The 18,560-nt window shown below is 45.0% G+C and overlaps 1 protein-coding gene across 1 annotated transcript in view; it reads right to left on the reverse strand.

Annotated features, from left to right (window-relative positions):
* Positions 1-872: 872 nt before the first annotated feature.
* Positions 873-18,560, reverse strand: part of igdcc4 (immunoglobulin superfamily, DCC subclass, member 4) — a 42,472-nt gene continuing 24,784 nt past the window's right edge. The window contains exons 4-20 of the mRNA XM_076051296.1: positions 16,331-16,464; positions 13,028-13,162; positions 12,594-12,746; positions 11,026-11,436; positions 10,780-10,944; positions 9,852-9,989; positions 9,585-9,767; positions 9,176-9,388; positions 8,371-8,472; positions 8,080-8,266; positions 7,830-7,957; positions 6,289-6,459; positions 6,058-6,192; positions 4,113-4,215; positions 3,794-4,025; positions 3,546-3,665; positions 873-2,431 (exon numbers count right to left, since the gene is read on the reverse strand). Of these exons, the coding sequence (XP_075907411.1) occupies positions 1,919-2,431; positions 3,546-3,665; positions 3,794-4,025; positions 4,113-4,215; positions 6,058-6,192; positions 6,289-6,459; positions 7,830-7,957; positions 8,080-8,266; positions 8,371-8,472; positions 9,176-9,388; positions 9,585-9,767; positions 9,852-9,989; positions 10,780-10,944; positions 11,026-11,436; positions 12,594-12,746; positions 13,028-13,162; positions 16,331-16,464 (3,223 nt within the window). The 3' untranslated portion in view covers positions 873-1,918. The remainder of the gene's footprint in view (positions 2,432-3,545; positions 3,666-3,793; positions 4,026-4,112; positions 4,216-6,057; positions 6,193-6,288; positions 6,460-7,829; positions 7,958-8,079; positions 8,267-8,370; positions 8,473-9,175; positions 9,389-9,584; positions 9,768-9,851; positions 9,990-10,779; positions 10,945-11,025; positions 11,437-12,593; positions 12,747-13,027; positions 13,163-16,330; positions 16,465-18,560) is intronic.

Raw genomic sequence — 18,560 nt, forward strand, 5'->3', positions numbered from 1 at the left:
ACAAATCTCACCGAATACTGAAGAGGTCTGTTCACTGGAATTTCAACCAGACATTTTACAATCCTCATAATTTCTGTTGAGGTTCACAGAGGAAAGAATTCCCCTCAGTCGAAGCCAATTGTGTCTGTGGCATGTATTCAAATACGAGAAAAACCGAGAGCCTAAAGTCTGATCACAAGTGTTCGTTTTTCGCACCACCAGAACTCATGCGCCCCCTGGTGGCTGTAGATGTCAGAGGATGTTTAGGCTTATTCGTGACAAATTAAGACTGCCACTTCTTCCAGACTTTAGTAGGCCATCACACATGCAGTCTGATGCACATGGACCAGCATAGGCTTTAATTTCACTGTTCTATAATTCATTCAAATTTCCCCTCCATGAAACCTCAAATCAGCTTATGAGGATTAGATAATGTCACCTGAGTCTCACCAATCTGAGGTTCAAATTTTCATTTTTGACTGAACTGTGCCTTTTAAGAAATGTATCATTTTTAAACAACCTCATTTGTTTAAAGGCTGATTTTTTTATTTTTTTTTTTAAGACAGGTTTGTGTGTTTCAGTGACAAAAGTATAACTGAGTAAATAGGCAGGAAACAGAAAGAAGTTCAACTTATGGGAAACAGATTCCAGGAAATAACTATTGGCACAATCTAACATTAGTGCATCCCTAAAGTGTAGTCTGATCAGAAGACCGTTCCATGGATTTGTTGTTGTAACATCTCATCTAGTTCACCTTCTCGTCTAAACGCACCGTGTGGTAGACGGAAATACCACGTCATTCCCATTGTCCACCTCACAACCCTGACTCGCTTTGGAAATTCCTCTACATGATCACAGATGAGCTGTTTTTGAAAAAAAAAAAAAAAGTCAACCGTTCCCAATGTGGCAAGTTCTTTTGTTTTGTGTTTTTTTTACTCCCTCTATTGTTATCAACAGTTTCTTTTTCATGTTTGAATGAAATTGTCTGTAGAAATACGCAGTGGTTACAAATGCACCTAGAAGAATTAGGCACCTGAGACTCGTACACTCCAGCCAGGAAGTGTGGGTGTGTGTGAGTGTGTGTCTGTGCACACGGGGAACTGGGCTTTCTGTTCTTGTGAAGACCAACCAACCAACCACTGACAAACTACCTTCCTAGCAGGGACAGTTTAGATGGGAGAGCATTTTGACTTTTGACTGGGTGGGGAACTAAGTTAACAGGCAAGGTCTGAGGGCGTGGTAAGGGGCAAGGGCTTTGGTTGACTGTACAAAAGAATGGAGAATGAACGGGACGCACAAATGAGCAATACCAAATTGTGGAGGTGTGAGTGTAAAAGCACCCAGCGACAAAGTCCGCTTTCTGTGTGTTTGTCGGGACAGAAGGAGGCTGAGGGGAGACACAGGTGTTGGTGTCCGGATACTCCTGAGGCTTATTCCTGCAGTGCCAGTTAGGAAACCTAATCACACACACACACACACACACACACATACAGGAAGCCCTCCAAAAAGCTGGTCTTCCGGAGCACTCTGGGACTTCCCCGTCCTGAGTGAAACCGAGCCACTTACTGGAAAAAACGTCTCCATCACGTCACACAGCTGCTTGTTTTAATGCAAAATCTTTCTTTTCTCTGTGGAAGGACAGGGGAGAACACCTGGGAGGGAACCTGGAGGCCATGCCAGAGGACGCATGGCTGTGTACAGTGCTCTACCACTAAAAAATATACCATGAATGTATACACGCACACAAGTATAGAATGATTGGCCTCAGAGTAGCTATAAAAAAAAAAAAAACTTTGAAAGGTAGAGGAAGGAATCCAATATGAAGAGGCATTAAAAATAATCCTTAGGATTAGTTTTCTTTTCTTCCAGGGTATGTAAAAGAGACAATGAGTCTGAGGTAAGTCCGTGTGGCTGGCGCTTGGCGTCCGACACACTGAGGCTACGGGCAAAGGTATGTGTGTGCCGCTGAGGAAGAGTGAACAAGGCCGGAGCTGACGAAGGGGACCGGGCCTTTCTCCGACGCGGAGGCGCAGTGTCTCGTGTCCCTGCTCTCCAGGTGCTCCGGCCTCAGCACGCAGCACGTCTCACCCGGCGAGTGGAAGCCGTTGGTGAGCCCGGCGTCCTTCTGCGGCTCAGAGTCTGCGCTCCCGCCGTCCCCCGAGGCTCGGAGCTCCCCGTTGTGGTTGGCCACCAGCTTTATTGAGGGGAAAGTCGGGGGGCTTTGGGCCAGCGCTAGTTTTTGAAGAGTGGCCTCCTCCCCTGAAGGGCTCGACTGGCTCAGAGGGGAATAGCTGCCCTCTGATAACGAGGGTCCGCTGGGGGTGGTGACATCGTTCTCCCTCTCGCCGTCTCCTGTTTTCTCCCTCCCCACGTCTGAGCGCTCCGAGTGGACGATGACCTCCGCCTCCACCTGGTTGCTGCACACGGACGTGCACAGGTGGTCCTCTGAGTCCTGCAAGGAAAAAAAAAAACGTTTGTCTCTGTCGATGATTCTGTCCGGGTTTCTTCATGCACATCGCTGGAGCGAGTGTGTGGTGAAAAATACTGGATGTACAGGTACTACCCAGAAAATTAGAATATCCTGAAAAGGTTGCTGTATTTCTGCAATTCAACCTTAAAGGTGAGTTTGACATATTATATAAATGAATAATATGCAAATCAATATATTTCAAGTTGTTTATTTCTTTGGATTTTGCTGATCAGGTCTTGCAGCTTAAAAAAAACCCTCAAATTTTATAATCATTTTCTGAGTTTGTGGGTTTGTGGTTTTAATAAGCTAAAAAAATCTTAATCAGCAAAGTTACAACAAGGAACCGCTTGAGATGTCAATTTGCGTGGAATGGCTCAACAAAATTAGTTGGTTTCATCTTTTATGTTAAATTGCCAAAATAACTTAACTTAATAACAACTTTTACTCGATCTTCTAATTTTTCGGGTAGTACCTGTATGTGAGGCTAAACAGCCTGTCGGAGCCCTTCCCACAGCATTGAAAGTCCCCAAGTATACAATAACAGCAGTGACGCACTGGTCAAAGTACTAGTGTTTGTTGTCCACCATCACATTCTGCCAAATTAAAGTTTAGCCTTACTTTTCACAGCATTGAGTGGACACTAGAAGTCAAAAGTTTGGACACACCTTCTCATGCAATTTTTATTTTGTTTAATCTTTACAACTTCTACACTGCAGATAGATACTGAAGACATCAAATATATGAGCAAGATATATGTAATTGTGCAACAATGGAAAACACCTTCAATAACTATATATACTTTTTATGAAAGGTGGCTCTGTTTTGAAGGATTTACATATAAAACATGTTTGAGTTATTTTACACTTTAATTGTTTCCTACATAATTCCATGTGTGTTTATATGTAGTTTTGGTGCCTTCAGTGAGAAACTACGGGGGGGTCCAAACTGTTGACTGGTAGTGTATGTTCACAGTGGAATCTGCTGCAGCCTCTTTTCTCAACCCCTCCACTTGATGCCGGATCTTGCACAACTGGGCCAGTAAGACTTGAGCTCAGACAAGGAGTGGTCGCAATAATGGTTTGGCTTGTTTATTTACCGTGCTCACTAATGCAGTGAGAGCTCCATTAATGAGCGCTGGAGAGCCTTCCGTCACAGTGTCTCTGTATCTGGTGATTCTGTTGCCCCAGTTGTGGCTGATGGAGCCGTTCCAAGCAGCCTGTAAAAAAACAACACAAGGCAAAGGGGCAAAAATGAGGTATCCGCTCCTTGAATTGACATATGAAGGATGGGAAAGAAAGAGGAAGATTTTTTTTTTCTTTTTTTTTTTTTCTTTTAAACCATGACCTTGGGATCAGGTGCAGGGACGTCCTCCTCTTCCCGCTGATTAGCGCTTCCCATCAGGCTCTGCTCCTCTGAGGCATCTTCCAGCAGATGACCACGCTCGTGGCTGCCCGGGGCCATCAGGGTCTCTAGCTCGTGGCTATCGCTGCACTCTGGCACGCTGGAAGGCACAGGGCTGCCTCCTCGTCTGTACTGAGAGGTCACAGCTGTGGGGTCCAGGCCGCCCGACACCTCCCTGTTGGTCGCGAGAACGACAGCAATATGCGAACACTGCTCGGCACGGCTTCTCCCCGCCGCTCTGTGGTTTCTGGAGATCCCCTACCTGGATTTGCTATTCCGGAAGCTGAAGCACATGCAGAGGAGGATGCATATCAGTCCGAGACACACGCCCACGATGATGCCTGTCACCGCGTGGATGTCCAGCTCTGTTTGGAGTTCAGAAAACAGGAATAGCATTGTAAGGGACAACAGTCGAAGAAAACATACAAATGTCTTGGCCCCCATCCATAGTGTACTTGGTTTATTTTACTTTAAAGCATCAGTGCTTGTCCCAATCAATAGTGTATCTGTACTTGGGTTAGAGTGGTGTTTGCCAAAATATAAATCTCACGATACACAAAGTTGGCAAGGTTTATGCATAAGGTAATTGCAGAAAGCTGCTAGATTGTAGCTGGATACCACAAAAAGACATAAGAGTCAAAGAAAGGAGTTTGAAAGATGCAAATGTTGTAAATTTACTCGCACTTTATAACAATGATCGTATTACGCATACATGTGCAAGCAAGTTATGAAGCAATCTTTGGGCAAATGTTGTAATTTATGAGTTGGAGTACAGAGGTTAACTGCCTTTTTACCAGTGTTTGGAAAACAATACGGAAATGCAAATGGGACTTTTTATTTTATGAATTAATTTTCTTTATTTTTCAGCGCAGGGGATGTGAGGCAACAGTGAAGGGTAGATAGACGCTCATTGACATTTATCTATTCCTTGGCAGCCTGAACAAAGTGAGGGACGGGGAAACAGATGGTGGGAGTTCTTACCCACTATTCACACTGCGCTCTAAGAAAGCCATAACAGATGATGTGAGCAAAATAAAGCTAATGCTGCTCTCTCTTCTGGCTTTAGGGTAAAAGAAACAACAACAAATAAATACATGTCAGAAGTTTATTCTTGTCGTTTGAAGCGCAACCAGATGTTCAGCAACTGCAGAACTCGCAGACCTCCACCCTCACCAAATAAACATTTAAATGGCAGAAGGAAAACTCAATATAACTTCGTCAACGGTGGACTTTGTCTGCAAAGTCAATTAGTCCGACCACTATGAAACAATCCCATGAACAGATGCAGCAAATGCGTTCATGTAGGCACATGTCAGAAGTCAAGGTGAGTTGGGATCGTCAATGACGCCAAATTACGTCCAGCTCAGTGAGAACATATTCATTCCATTTGTAATAAGCCTTCTTCTTCTAATGGAGCTGTGAGTGGAAGAAGAAACTCCAACAGAGTCACGAGATTTATCAGATAAAAAGAATGTTGGTCATTTTTATTAAATGAATGCTACTTGGGTTAATTACCTACAATTGTGTCGCTCCTAAGTGCTCAAGGTTTTTGGTGACATTGCCACTGCTTTAAAATCAACAGTCACATCGTTCAAAATATTTCCTTTGGTAAAATCAATCAATCCTTTTCTACCATATTCCCAAACATCGGAACATTTTTTTTCATGCGTGCAGCAGTGCTCGGAAGAGACCATATAGAACTTTTGGAAGACAGAGCACAGAGATACAGCGAAACTATGATAATGGCTGGTGTGTTACTTTGGGGATGCCTGCTTAAGCAAAGAAAATGAGTAATTATACTGTGAAAGTCTCTGGAGCCCTGATTACCATTTTTTTTCTCTCTGTTTTTCTGTTCTTACTAATGGCTAATTAAAAGAAAAGTGGTTATCCAGTCGCTTAAGTACTCGCATAACACCTAATCGATAAAACCTTCAACTGCGAGTCAATTAAAAAAAATAAAAAATAAAATAAAATCATTGTCCCAGACCTTATAATCCGTCTAATTCTCCTAACGACTATGGTTATGAGTTTGATTATTATAGCAATATTTACTATTGTTGTAACTGTTGCTGTGCAAGTGTGGGAGCCTGTGCTCACACTAAGATCCTGAACCCCAGTGACCCACAGTACAGGATGCACACAGCGATACAAAATAGATGGATGGGTATAAACGTCATCTGTGTCTGTGTATGAAGTACAGAACATACCATATTGTGGAAAAGGGGTGTGAACGTCCTTTACAGGAGTATAAGGCCCTGGGCCCACCTCAGTAGAGGCCCCCAGCTTAAAGAAGTAGTGAGTGCCGCTGGCCAGACCCTGGACTTCTAAACTGGTGATGCTCCCTGAGGAAGAGACAGAGAAACAAGTTCACTCGTCACAATTTCCCCTCAGTATTCAAACTGAAATACGTCAGGGAGGTTCTGGGGATCGACACCCACCATCCTGGTAGAGTTTCTCCCACGAGTGCTCCGGCTGGCTGAGGTTGCCGCTGAACAGGAGCCTGTAAGCGACGATGATGCCGTTGGGTTCCAGCGGAGGGCGCCAGCTCACCAGCACAGAGGACGAGTCCAGCGCGTTGAGTTGCAGCTCCTCTGGAGGTGTGGACGGTCCTGTGGAGGAGGGCACGGGGGAGTTGAGGGAGGGTGGAGGGTGGAGGGTCAGTAATTAGAGTCCAGAAACAAGGCCTGGCAGCTGTAGAATTCTTGGTTCCTGCTGGGGGATCTGACATGTTGTGTGACGACCATCTGCGCCCCTTGTGTGTCCGACACCTGGGTGCGGAGAAGCAGAGCTGGGCAGGGCAATGAAGGAGGGGAGCGGCGGGGTTCAGGTGATGGCAGTGGCTGGGTGACTGCTTTTAATAATGTCATTGAAAGCATCCCGCTCCCCAATTGGCTGACGGACAGAGCCGGTGGCCAGAGTGAGCTCCACTCCTACTACACTTTTTTTTTTTTTTCGTCGTCTGCCTTCAATGCCAACTGCACCTCCTCCCCCAACCCCAGACCCTGGACATCGGCCAGCCAGCACACTGACCTACAGATGCACGAGCAAGCACACTTAAGCACACCTGCACCTGCAGGCAAACAGAGTGAAAGGAGGGTGACGTTTTCAGGCTTCTTATTGATACAGACGGGACAAAAAACCCTGGTGTGTAAAACACTGGAACAGGAACAGGAACACATCTGGTGCTGTTTCACATACATCCTCATAGGTTTAAGATTCAGATTACTTTATTAGTCCCAATGGACAATTAACTTCACAGCCAGTCTCGCCCATGGCAACGACATAACAAAAAATAAAACTACAAAAGAAACCATTTTCATCACCTCATCATTCACTCACAGTTTATTATGCGTTCAGCAGCCTTATTGATGGTGGGAGAAAGGAGATTGTGAGTCTTTCAAGGCTCCATGTCGCGCAAAATACACCAACAAGTGTCCCAGAAAAACAGGACTACATTGAAATGAGCCCTTTGTGATGTCACAAAGGGAACCGCTGCGTCTCTTACGTTAATGACCGCGCCCTCAGTCAGGCTATTCGTTCCTTGCATCTTGCGAAAGGTCCAACAAAGCATCGATTTTATCCGAAAGCTAAAACTGAGCATTTTTGCTGAGGGCTATAAACAGAGGGCTAAATATGCTGTTTATTTTATTTAGGTCGAGGGTGAAAAATGAAGCTCTACACAGGTACTGTACAACGCAGGCAACACAAGTGATTTTGCAAACCTCAATTTCTATCAAAGACCCACTTTCTGTACTCACATACAGTACATTCATGAAGCCACTGCTTCTATGTTGAGCTTTTACCACATGCACAACTACGACGACGCAGGACACTGCAAGGATGAAGAGGAAGAAATTCACTTCAGGCAATCGGTTCAGAAGTTTGATTTTGTTATACAAAAAGAACAAAAAAAAAAAAAAAACCTGATTAAATGTCTATTCCATCCAAATGAAATGGCGATAAGGAGCAAAGCACTCACGATCAGACAGGGTGGACTCCTCGACGGTGCCGCTGAAGGGTCCCACCACGTCCACGCCGTTGGATTGCACAGCCAGCTCGTAGCGGGTGAAGGGCTTCAACGCCACCAGCAGCAACTCCTGAGCAGAGCTGCCAACCGAATGTGGTGTTATAACACAGGTCGGGTTGACTTGAGCACACACGATCACTCCATGCGATGAAGCACAAGAAAAGTTGTCGGGGCAAAAAACTTTTTTCGCTGCTTTTCTGACCTGGTGTGATAGGACACCAGAGAGGCGTTGGTGGTTCCTGCCGGGCTGCAGCGCACCGTGTAGTTGATGATGCGCACGTTGCTGAAGCGAGGTTTCTCCCAGCGCAGCCAGATGGAGGTGGAGCTGTTGGTCACCGCCTGGATGCTGCTCGGGGGCAGCGGAGGGGGGCGCATGGGGGGCGTAGGTGCTGGACACATGTACAAAAACATTGGGAGGATGATTTTTCTGCTTTATTTTTATTCGTTTTTTCCAAGGCGTTTTCAGAATAAAAGCACGGTGATTGATTCTTACGCCTATCGTGGGGCTTGTCTGTCCTTCCTTTCCAGACTGCAGCCGCTCCTTCAGTCTGCTTGTTGAAAGCCCAGACCTTCACCTCATATTGGCGGTCAGGGACTGAAAGAGAGAGAGAGAGAGAGAGAAAAAAAAGCATTATGGTCAGCATAACTTTTCCAACTGCGCAGAGTTTCAGCTGGATGTCAGTGAAGGTTGGTTGCACACAATGTGATTTTAGAAAGTGTGGCCCTGATTTTGAAAGAAATGCAACACACTCTATTGTAGTAGTTCTCAAGTGGCGGAGACTTAAGACCCCCATTTTCTTTTCCTTACAATGAAGTCATGACCCAAATTTAATCCACAAAAATCAAAACGCTAGCCCACATTATACCATGTCTAGTAAATAAATCATTGAAATTATTGAATTGTGGCCAATGTTTTTTTATACGTATGTAAATATATATATATAGATAGATATAGATATATAGATATAGAGATGTGTGTGTGTATATATATATACATATATATAAATAATATAGAGATATATAGAGATATGAGATATATAGATATAGATATACATTTTTTAAATCTCTTTAAGTAAAAAAGAAAAAAGGGGGGACCCGCCCACAAAGTCATGACAGAATCAAAACAGCTCTGTGCCCCAAAAGTGGGTCGCGACCCACCAGTTGAAATACTACTGTATTGCCTCACTTGCTACAATTAAAACTGGGAAGATCTGTACAGACATCTAATAAGACAACTGAGTGAAAGACACACATACACACATACACACAAGCTGCATGTTGGATTGCGTGAGACTCACCCAGCCCGTTGAGGAGATGATACCTGGCCTTCTTTCTGAGCCTGACGGTGTGGCTCTGTGCCATTTTCTCGCCATGAGCTGCCTCATCGGGCTCGACCTCGCGACACGACAGCTTGTATCCGGAGACCTGTGTGTGGTTGGGTGAGGGATGCCATGTCACGTTGAGCGTGCTCATTCTGGCTCTGACTTTCAGCTCGGTCGGGGCAAAAATCACTGAAAGGCAGGAAACGCAGGTTGTAACGTTCAACCACACGACTTTCACCTCTCGCTGCCTCTGCAGGAGACGACCCGACGACACGCGCTGCTCATTTCACTGTTTTCCACAAACAATCGCAGGAGACCACGCGCACGGCCGACACGGCGGATTTTTGCCAATTGCCATGAGAGTCGGACGTGGACGCGTCCTTACCGACGCCGTGGTCGCTGTGGTTGTAGTGCGCTAAGGTTTGGTGCTGGGCCCACTCAGACGGGGCCCCGAAGCCGACCACAGTGCCGGCTGCAATCCTCAGCCGGTAGGTCCGGTTGGGCTGCAGCTCCCTCAGCGTGAACTGCGTCTCGTTGCCCCCAACTTCAACCGAAAACGTGTTGTCTGCTGCGGAGAAAACGAAGAAGAGGTGCCGGAGTCAGAGTCACCGGTGCACACGGCGCTGGAGGGGTGAAAGACCGGCTCACTGACCGTCATCCAGGGTGCCGTACTCGATGTGGTAGCGCGTCACGGCTCCTCGGCTGTGCTGCGATGACAGCGGATGCCACATGAGCCTGATGTCCGTGGGGGAAGTGCTGGCGATGGAGAGCTGAGGGGGAGCGCTGGGCACTGCAGGCGGGATGGGAAAGCTCGTCGGTTAGCTTCACGATGTACACACACACACACGTACACTTCCGTAAACACATACTCGTTGAACAGGCGCAAAAACAATTAATGGAAATTACTTGATGAAAAAAAAAACAATCATTGTTTCTTGGTCAGGAACCAAGTTCCAACCTCTGTTAATTACATGTGAGTGAACTGGTAAATATAATGGAGCTGCTCAATGGCAGCTGCAGGGGCAACACAAAGGCAGTTATTAAAATATCTCGTATAAGGTGGCCCTGAAAGACAAATGCGGAGGAACATATCGCTGTGGTAGCGTCTGATGAGGCCGAGACAACCCAGCGAGTCTTTTGTCTGATTGTCTAATTTATGCCCTTGAAACATGCTGGACAATCTATTGACATGTTTATCCCAGCATGTTTTTGTGGAAAATTTTCAAGGTGATTACTTCAGAGGAGTAGCACTGCATATGTAGCCTGTTAATTACTTTTAACTGTTAATCTCTGATAGATTCATCAACTGTGAAAAAATACTATCTGCAATGCGCTCCCCCTCTAACTCACAAGCTTTTAATTTCAAAGTGAAATAAAATCAGGTTGGGACGGACCACCTTTACAAATGACAACAGAAACTTGACGCATACCTTGATGCCTATGGTGTACAAGCACTTTTTCTCAATAAATAAATAAAGAGAGAAAAACAGCAAATAAAGAAAAAAGGCTGGAAAGCAATACGACGTTCCTTTGTAATCTTTCCACCTTTCATTTCTTCAGTGGATCTTCTTATTACTCACCGTCCTCCAGCATCTCCACAGTGACCGGCAGTGACGGGCGGCTGGCGCCCATCAGGGAGTAGGCCACCACGAAAAATGTGTAGGCCGTGTGAGGCAGCAGCTCCTTGAAGTGGTACTCCGTGGTGTCGTTGTTCATGGCAAACTGGTACTCCACGTGGTCTGAACCTGAGAGGGCGAACCGAGATTTGTCAACACATGAATTCTTTGCGGTCATTCACTGAGGCGTGGCTGTGGGGCGGGACGCACCGGCCGCACGTTGGCAGTGCACGGAGTAGCCGATGATCTGGTCCGAGTTGTACTCTGGCTTCTCCCAGGTGAGCAGGGCGCTGGTGCTGGAGTAGGGGGCGGCAGTCAGGTGGTGGGGCGGGCTGGGCAGACCCTCCCTCACGATCACCGTCAGCTTGGCCGTGGCGCACGCCGTCCCCAGCCCGTTGTCGGCGATGCACTGGTAGTAGCCGGCGTCCTCCAGCGCCAGCTGGTTGATGAGCAGGACTCCCCAGATTTGGCTCTTGACCCGTCTGGACGACTTGATGGGCTGGCCGTTCTTCAGCCAGTGCAGCACCGGCGGAGGCTCCCCAGAGCTGTTGCACACGAACCTGGCCGTGTTTCCCCTGGAAAGGGAGGCCGTCTCCGGGGGCTGGAGAATGACTGGAGGAGCTGTTTGAAGAGCGGAACAAAGCTCGGGCTCAAAGGAGGAAGCAGGTTTGAGGAATTCCCTTTGAGAAGGTTCGCAAAGTGAAACAATAGCAGGGCCGCACGCCTGAAAGACACACGGCTGAGATGTCGCTTTTTTCGGGTGTCTTTGTTTGTTTTTGTTTGGGTTTATTTTTCCACTATGATCAAATTGATCGAATTGAAAAGCGCATATTACGCAATCTCAGAAGCTTGAACTAATTTTAACACTTGAAACAAGTTGTTTTTTGGTTTTCGTGATGTTTGTTGCCATCCTATCATTAGCACTGATCTCACACTATCACTTGGTGTGATGTGTCACTGGAAAGCTTTCAATCACAGGACATTTGCTTGATAAACAACAAGTTCCCAAGAGAAAAAAAGACCAAAATTCCCTCCCAGTGGAGAACAGCTAAGGTTGTTCCCCTGTTGGTATTGACTGTTGTGTGCTGTTTGGAGGACTGGATGAGTCAACTCTATCAGCAGCAAGGTGCAAACAACACGTACAGGTAGTTTAATGTTTTATTAATTAAATAAAGGGTTGATGTCTGGGCTGTAGGCAGGCCTCTCTACTCTGGAGGTTACCTCAGCCGTGGCTCTCGGGGACCAGTGGTGGAAACTCCATCCTCTCAGATGGAGTTTCCACTGCCAACCCGATAGTGTATTTGACAGCAGAGATTGCATTCAGTGATGGCAAGTTTTTTTTCCACTGACTGAGATGCCCCCTCACACCTTTTTACTGTCCATACCAAACGCTCAATCAGCTCAGTCAGACAATAAATAGTCAATTCTCTCACATGCCGAGTTAATACCAACAGATGGATTAACTGTAATTTGAGTGGGAAGCAAATGTGGGACATCTTCAATGGGACCTTGTCTATTTCTCAGCTGTAACCAAAGTTTGCAATATTATTAACATTCATAAAAAACACAACATTTATCCGTGGGCTCTAGATGTATTTTCAGTACGTTTACAATTTGTTTTGGCTTCATGCTAAAAAATTATTGAAAGAAAATATTGGTAAAATGGATTTAGCACAATAAGGGACTTTCTATGAATTACAACCTGTTTAAAAAAATACTTCTTTCCCCAAAGTAAGCAATGAGGAAAATACATGTGCATTTCATGAACCGTATCATACCAGGAACGTGAAGCTCAGCAGCCGCGATGACAAACTCTCTGGTCTTCGGCTTGTTGGCCCGGCAGACATACACGCCAGCATGATGGCTCCTTGTGTCCCTAATCACCAGGTTCGTTGCGAGGACAACCACATCAGTGGACATTGGCTTCCCATCTGCACAAAGACGGAAAAAGAGGTTAGCCAGGGCAGTCAGACGGACGTCAATGGCACTGAGGGGGGAAAAAAAGTCAAAAATGTCATTGCTTTGGCTTTTCGTTGCCTGAGAACAGCCAAAAAAAGATGGAAGCAGACAAACTGTGTGGTTTCTCTGTGCGAGGTCACTGAGTTCTTGAACGCACCTCAGTTGGGTCACAACTCCAACCAAATGTTAAATCCACTGTGTCTTCACAAATCTCGCCAGAACAATATTAGATGGAAGCTTTTCTGGGTCTCACCTTGTCTGCTCCAGGATACCAGTGGCTTCGGCTGGCCTTGCGCCACGCACTCCATCACAGTGGGACGTCCAAGCATGACCGTGGCATTCTGAGGTGGCGCGACAATTGTAACTCTGTTCAGGGATTCCACAGAGCCTTTAAAGAGAGGATAAATGACAGGATAAAGGATTATCTTCGTACCAGTTCAGTACAGATGGTTCTCCTGATTGCACAAAGAGCTTTGAGATGCCTTTGAATGTGATTTGGCGCCACACAAATAAAAGTTGATTGATTGATATCTCAGATGAGGAAATACCCGTCATTGGAAACTGGCAATCCCAAGTGATTGGCTGAAACAAGGAATGTCACCCTTCCAGTTCTGTGCCAACTGAACCATCCTTAAGTAATCAATCAGTCACTTATGGGCCAAATTGGGCTGCTCTGGGATTCAACTCCAACATTGCGTCAGGAAAGGTGTTGCTGTTAAAAGAACCTCAAAAAAATGCCTGAGCGGTTGGTGTCTGCAGTGCTTATGTGAAGCCAGTCTGCCATTCACGACAATTTTTTTTTTTTTTTCAGTTCCAGTTCATTGAACTCAAACTTGTTAATGTATGTTGAATACCTTGACAAGTGCCCTTGTCATGAATTGTCTGGCCTCGGGTATGAAAGTCCAGCCGAGGTAACTGCAAAGAAACAGACTGACTGAACTGCCTTCTACCTGTATAGCTCCATATTTGATTTTGAAAAAAACACCACTGTCAAACCACAAATCTCCTTTTCCCAAGATGATTGATTGTCTAGGGGGAGACGAGTAGGATGATACTTGGAAGCTATACCACAGTGACAAACCGAGAATGTTTTATTATCACAATATTCCTCTGGAAAGGGCCGCCTACAACACAGAAACATGCAGAGATTTCTCCCTTAAATGTTTGGAACTTCTGTTGTTCGAAAATTAAATACAGCTGCATTCAGTCAGAAAAGGTGTTTTTCTTCTGTACCCATCATTGACATAGCAGAGGTTATATTATAACGGGCACAGTCCACATTTTCATTTTTGGGAATGGATTCCCCTCGCCAATGGGTCTGGTGTTGAATCAGTTTGCAATAGGTTTTACACAACTAAAGCCACACAGGCCCATTACAGTGTGTATCTCGTGTGGAGAGGTATTGGGTGAACAAGAAGAGATTTAAAAAGGGACCGAAGGACATCTGAGTTATCAGCAGACGGACCAATATGAAGGAAGCAGTGCTCCATTGAAATCTCAGTGATAGTCCCTGGTTACGATAATGACACGCATCCTTCCACATGCCTCAAGATGCAGAATCTGAGTCCGTTACGAATACAGACGTGGAGGCAGGAGAACAAGCAAATTTGCTCAGCCCAGGCAACGATGAGTGCACGTAATGTGAGTAATTTGCAGAAAAGAGGTCTGACATAAACACTGTATACATTAATCACAGTCATTCAGTAATCACTGGTTATCAATCAGGCTTAAGTGAGTCAGTCTGCCTGTGCAAGGACAGCACTTTAGGATGCTCTGTCATGGGGTCCAAACAAGGATATGCAGTAACATGACCGTCATTATATTGTATATTATATTGTATAGTCCCTTTATAGAAAATACATTATATGATATAAAGGTTACATATTATTGGTATGAAAGGCAGTAAGACACAATTTGCATTCAATAGCAAGAGAACAACACACGCATGGGCTTATGAGACTTTGTAGTCTCGATGTCATGAGTCCATGAGTTCTGAATTCTGATGCAAAATTAGTTTCACCTAAAGCCCCATTTCTGATAATAATGTATCAAAAAGGAAAATGGAATCTGAAAACAACTCTTGGAAGCAGACCCTGGCTTAAAGAGCACATATTATACTCCCTTTCAGAGGCTTTTCATTTTCTGTCCTGTATTCCACTGGAGTGACCTTGCACGGTAACATATTCTAAGAGCTCTGCCAGCAACATTCTGAAACTTCTGAAATCCTATGTGATGTCAAAGCCGCCCTCGAATGATTCAATTGTCCAATCTGGACTCTTCAGTTTTACGCTGTAGGTCTCTGTAAAACTGTATATTTAGCCCTTTGTTTACAGCGTCCTGCAAACGCTTTGCCACTGATTTTTCTCGGACCTTTCAGCTCGTTGACAGGATAGAGAAGCACATTGCCATTTCACAGAATATGACCTTCAAAGTATTTTCTATGTTGCAAGTGCTTCTTATGAGGGAAAGAAAAGGAAATGACATCACACAAAGGAACAAAGATTTGAACGGTGCAAATCTTGCAAATGCAAATTAATTTTCAGGTTCAGTGAGGTGGTTCATCTTGAGAGAGCCACAAGGTCGCAAAGATTTTCTCCATCTGTGAAACGATCACTAAATAATTCTCTTTATCCACTCAACAGTCTGTCATGTTCTCCATTAGCCAGTAACTGGTGTCTGTCAGTGTTTAATGGTCGACTGTCTCACCGCTGCCATTCAGCTGTCACTTGAGTGCTCCCAAGATTCTTCTGCACGTGTAAAGGAAAAAAAAAAAAACCCACACGTTTCCATCTCATCCACCATGACAGGGTGATCATCTTCCCAGCGGGCGTGCAAGCAAGACCTTCAAGCTTTCTCTTTCTCTATTATAACATCAGGGCTGTTTTACAATGCTGCACTGTTCGGCTTTGTTATTCTGAACAGAGACTGTATTTCGGAAACTACGTGACTCTCTTCGTTTATTCCTCTTTTTTTTTTACTGCCCAGTATCACAGTGACTTCAAGCAGCATGCCACTGAATAAAAAACAAAACAAAACAAAACAAAAAATCCATATTTCCAAGAAGGTCATCGGTTTGATTCCGGGCCCAGGATTTTTCTGTGTGGAGTTTGCATGTTCTCCCCGTGTCTGTGTGGGTTCTCTCCGGTTTCTCCGGCTTCCTCCCACAGTCCAAAAACATGCAAGTGAGGTGAAATGGAAACTCTGAATGGTCGTTTGTCTCTATGTGGCCCTGCGATGAACTTGCCACATGTCCAGGGTGTCCCCTTGCCTTCTCACTGTGACAGCTGGGAGAGCCTCCAGCAGACCCCGTGTGACCCTGAGCTCGGGAAGAAGCGAGTATTGAAAATGGATGGATTACATATTTCAAATTTACGCTACTGAGGTCATCTTGCAGATACCAGCAAGCCATCCAAGCTCTGTGCTATTGGGTCACTGTTGTTTGCACTGGATACTCATACTTTTACACAAACAGTCCCAAAGGTCGAGATCCAGCCAGTGGGGACGGCCGGCCTGTTCAGAAAATAACAGAAGTAAAGACCAACAGAAGAGACCTCACCTGACGCCACGGTGAGCCTCGCCTCATGGCTGATGTCCTTCCGAGCAGAGTTGGATGCGACGCAGCGGTACGACCCTTCATCCTCCTTGGCCACCTCCAGGATCTGCAGCACCCCGGTGGGGAGGGAAATGAACCTGTTGCAAGCAGTCGAGAAGTGGAAATCCACAAAGCAAATGAGTCTTTTAAGTAATAGTTTTGTGGCTCCCCAGGACTCCATCGTACATCAGCAGGTATTAGTCTCACTGCGCATTAAAGGAAAAAGGGGCCAACATAGAACGAGTCCAGACGAGTCTCTCTTGTCCTCTCTTGGCCTTGATGGGGATTATTCCAAAATCTTCTGATGTGACTTTTTTTTTTTTTGCTCTCTCTCTCCTTTATATAAGGAATATTAAACCCATTTTGAGGTCTGGGCTCCAGTGGAGCAGCCTTGCACAAACAAATTACATTAAAAAAAATTCTCCTCACCCAAATGCATATTTATTCCTGTTTATAGAGGAATAAAAATTCAATTTTAGCATCCTGTGATATTTGATGATGATAAGAATTTTAATGTCCACGCTGGGCTTGTGATGGTATTTTGGATTTCAACAAGTCCCACACAAAGGAAAGGTGACACATCAATGCATCCTTCTTACCAAAAGGTTCTGACATAAACCTTGAATTAACTTTATGGTTGAATGTTACAGACAGACACACGCAAACACATCTGTTGTTGCTGATGGCAACATGGGCATTTACGTCTCCCGCTTCTGAACTGAAAGACTGAAAGAAAGCCTGGAAAGACTTGAAGTTTTTCATCTCGACACAACGCTTACTTGCTGTGTGCCAGTCTGTGGCTGCTGATAGTGCTGCTCTTGAGTGTAACTGTTTCTGATGGTGTTGATTTTGGTTTCTTTGCATTGTTCAGCTCGCTCCACATCTTTGAAAATGGGGGCTCGCCCGCAGACTTGAAGGAATCAAAAACTGGACAACTATTGTTGAGTGAGAATATGCAAATGGAGACTGATGAATTTATTGATGCTTTTTTTATTTTTATTTTTATTTATTTTTTTACATTTTATTCATATTTCATCCGTGCAAACATATTGAAGCCACGTCCTTCAGCTACAGTATTCAAAATTATTTTTTTAAATTTTCATTAAAATGTGTTATTTTTATTTATTAAAACATTTACTTCCTTGCAAATGCAGTTGATTATTTCCTCACTTAATCGCCTTGAAATTTTCTTTTTCAGATGTTGTGCACAAATGCAGGCAAACAGGCAAATCAACATAGATAAGAGTGAGATAAGGCACTGGCTGAGCAGAAGAAATGGACGTGCGATGCAGCAAAGGGGAGAGGGGCTCCAGAGAAGAAAAATGAAGCATCTGAGGCAGAGACAACGCGGAGAGGGAGAAAAAAAAGCGAGTCATGTATCAGGCCTCCCTCTGCTCCTCCCGTGAAAGGCCATTAACAGCACCTGGGGTGGGAGTAGCACATCCAAGCACTTGGATCTCTAAGCAGGGAGCTGTTTACGGGGTTGTGTTGGGCTACAGCAGCCATTAGCGCGAAATCAATAAGGCTGAGAGAGAGAGAGAGAGAGAGAGAAAGAGAGAAAATCCGAGGCAACAAAGCCACATGGACCATGGAGAAACGTCAATATGGTTAAGTGGCACAGAATGAGGATATTTCTTACGGGACAGCTGAAAGAGAGAGCTGACGGCAGGGGAGGGAAGGAGTTCTGAAGCACTGTCAACCAGTGCACCTTTTGATTCTGTGTTTCTGAGGGACCAGGGGAATTTGATCAGTGGCACTGATTTGAAAATGGACCCTGGTGCGTCATCAGCGAACCAGCATGTTCTTGTGAAGTGTGGCAAGAAAAAAAAAAAAAATTAAATAAAAACATGAAAATATCCTTGACAATTTTGCTGCATTTCTTAACGCTTATTCATATTCATCCACTTTTTGCTTCATAATGAATCATCATCAACTCATCATTAAATAAATCTAGCAATCACAAGGTTCTTTTCTTTTGTATCTGATCCTTTATGGAGCTCATTTTGAATGGGTCATTGCAGAAAACACCATGACCCATGACGGCTGGGATGTGCTCCAGCAGACACTCGAGTGCAGGAGTAAGCAGGTGTAGATGATCGACGGATGGAAGAAAATCACCACAGGCATAATTACATGGCAAAATCTTTTCCCATTTTTCTTTCCATTCCTATGCAATTTAAAAGAGATTGCGTGG

The sequence above is a fragment of the Nelusetta ayraudi genome, unplaced genomic scaffold (assembly GCF_046127955.1).
Source record: "Nelusetta ayraudi isolate G7.1 ecotype Tasmania unplaced genomic scaffold, CSIRO-AGI_Nayr_v1 ptg000005l, whole genome shotgun sequence".
Lineage (NCBI taxonomy): Eukaryota > Metazoa > Chordata > Actinopteri > Tetraodontiformes > Monacanthidae > Nelusetta > Nelusetta ayraudi.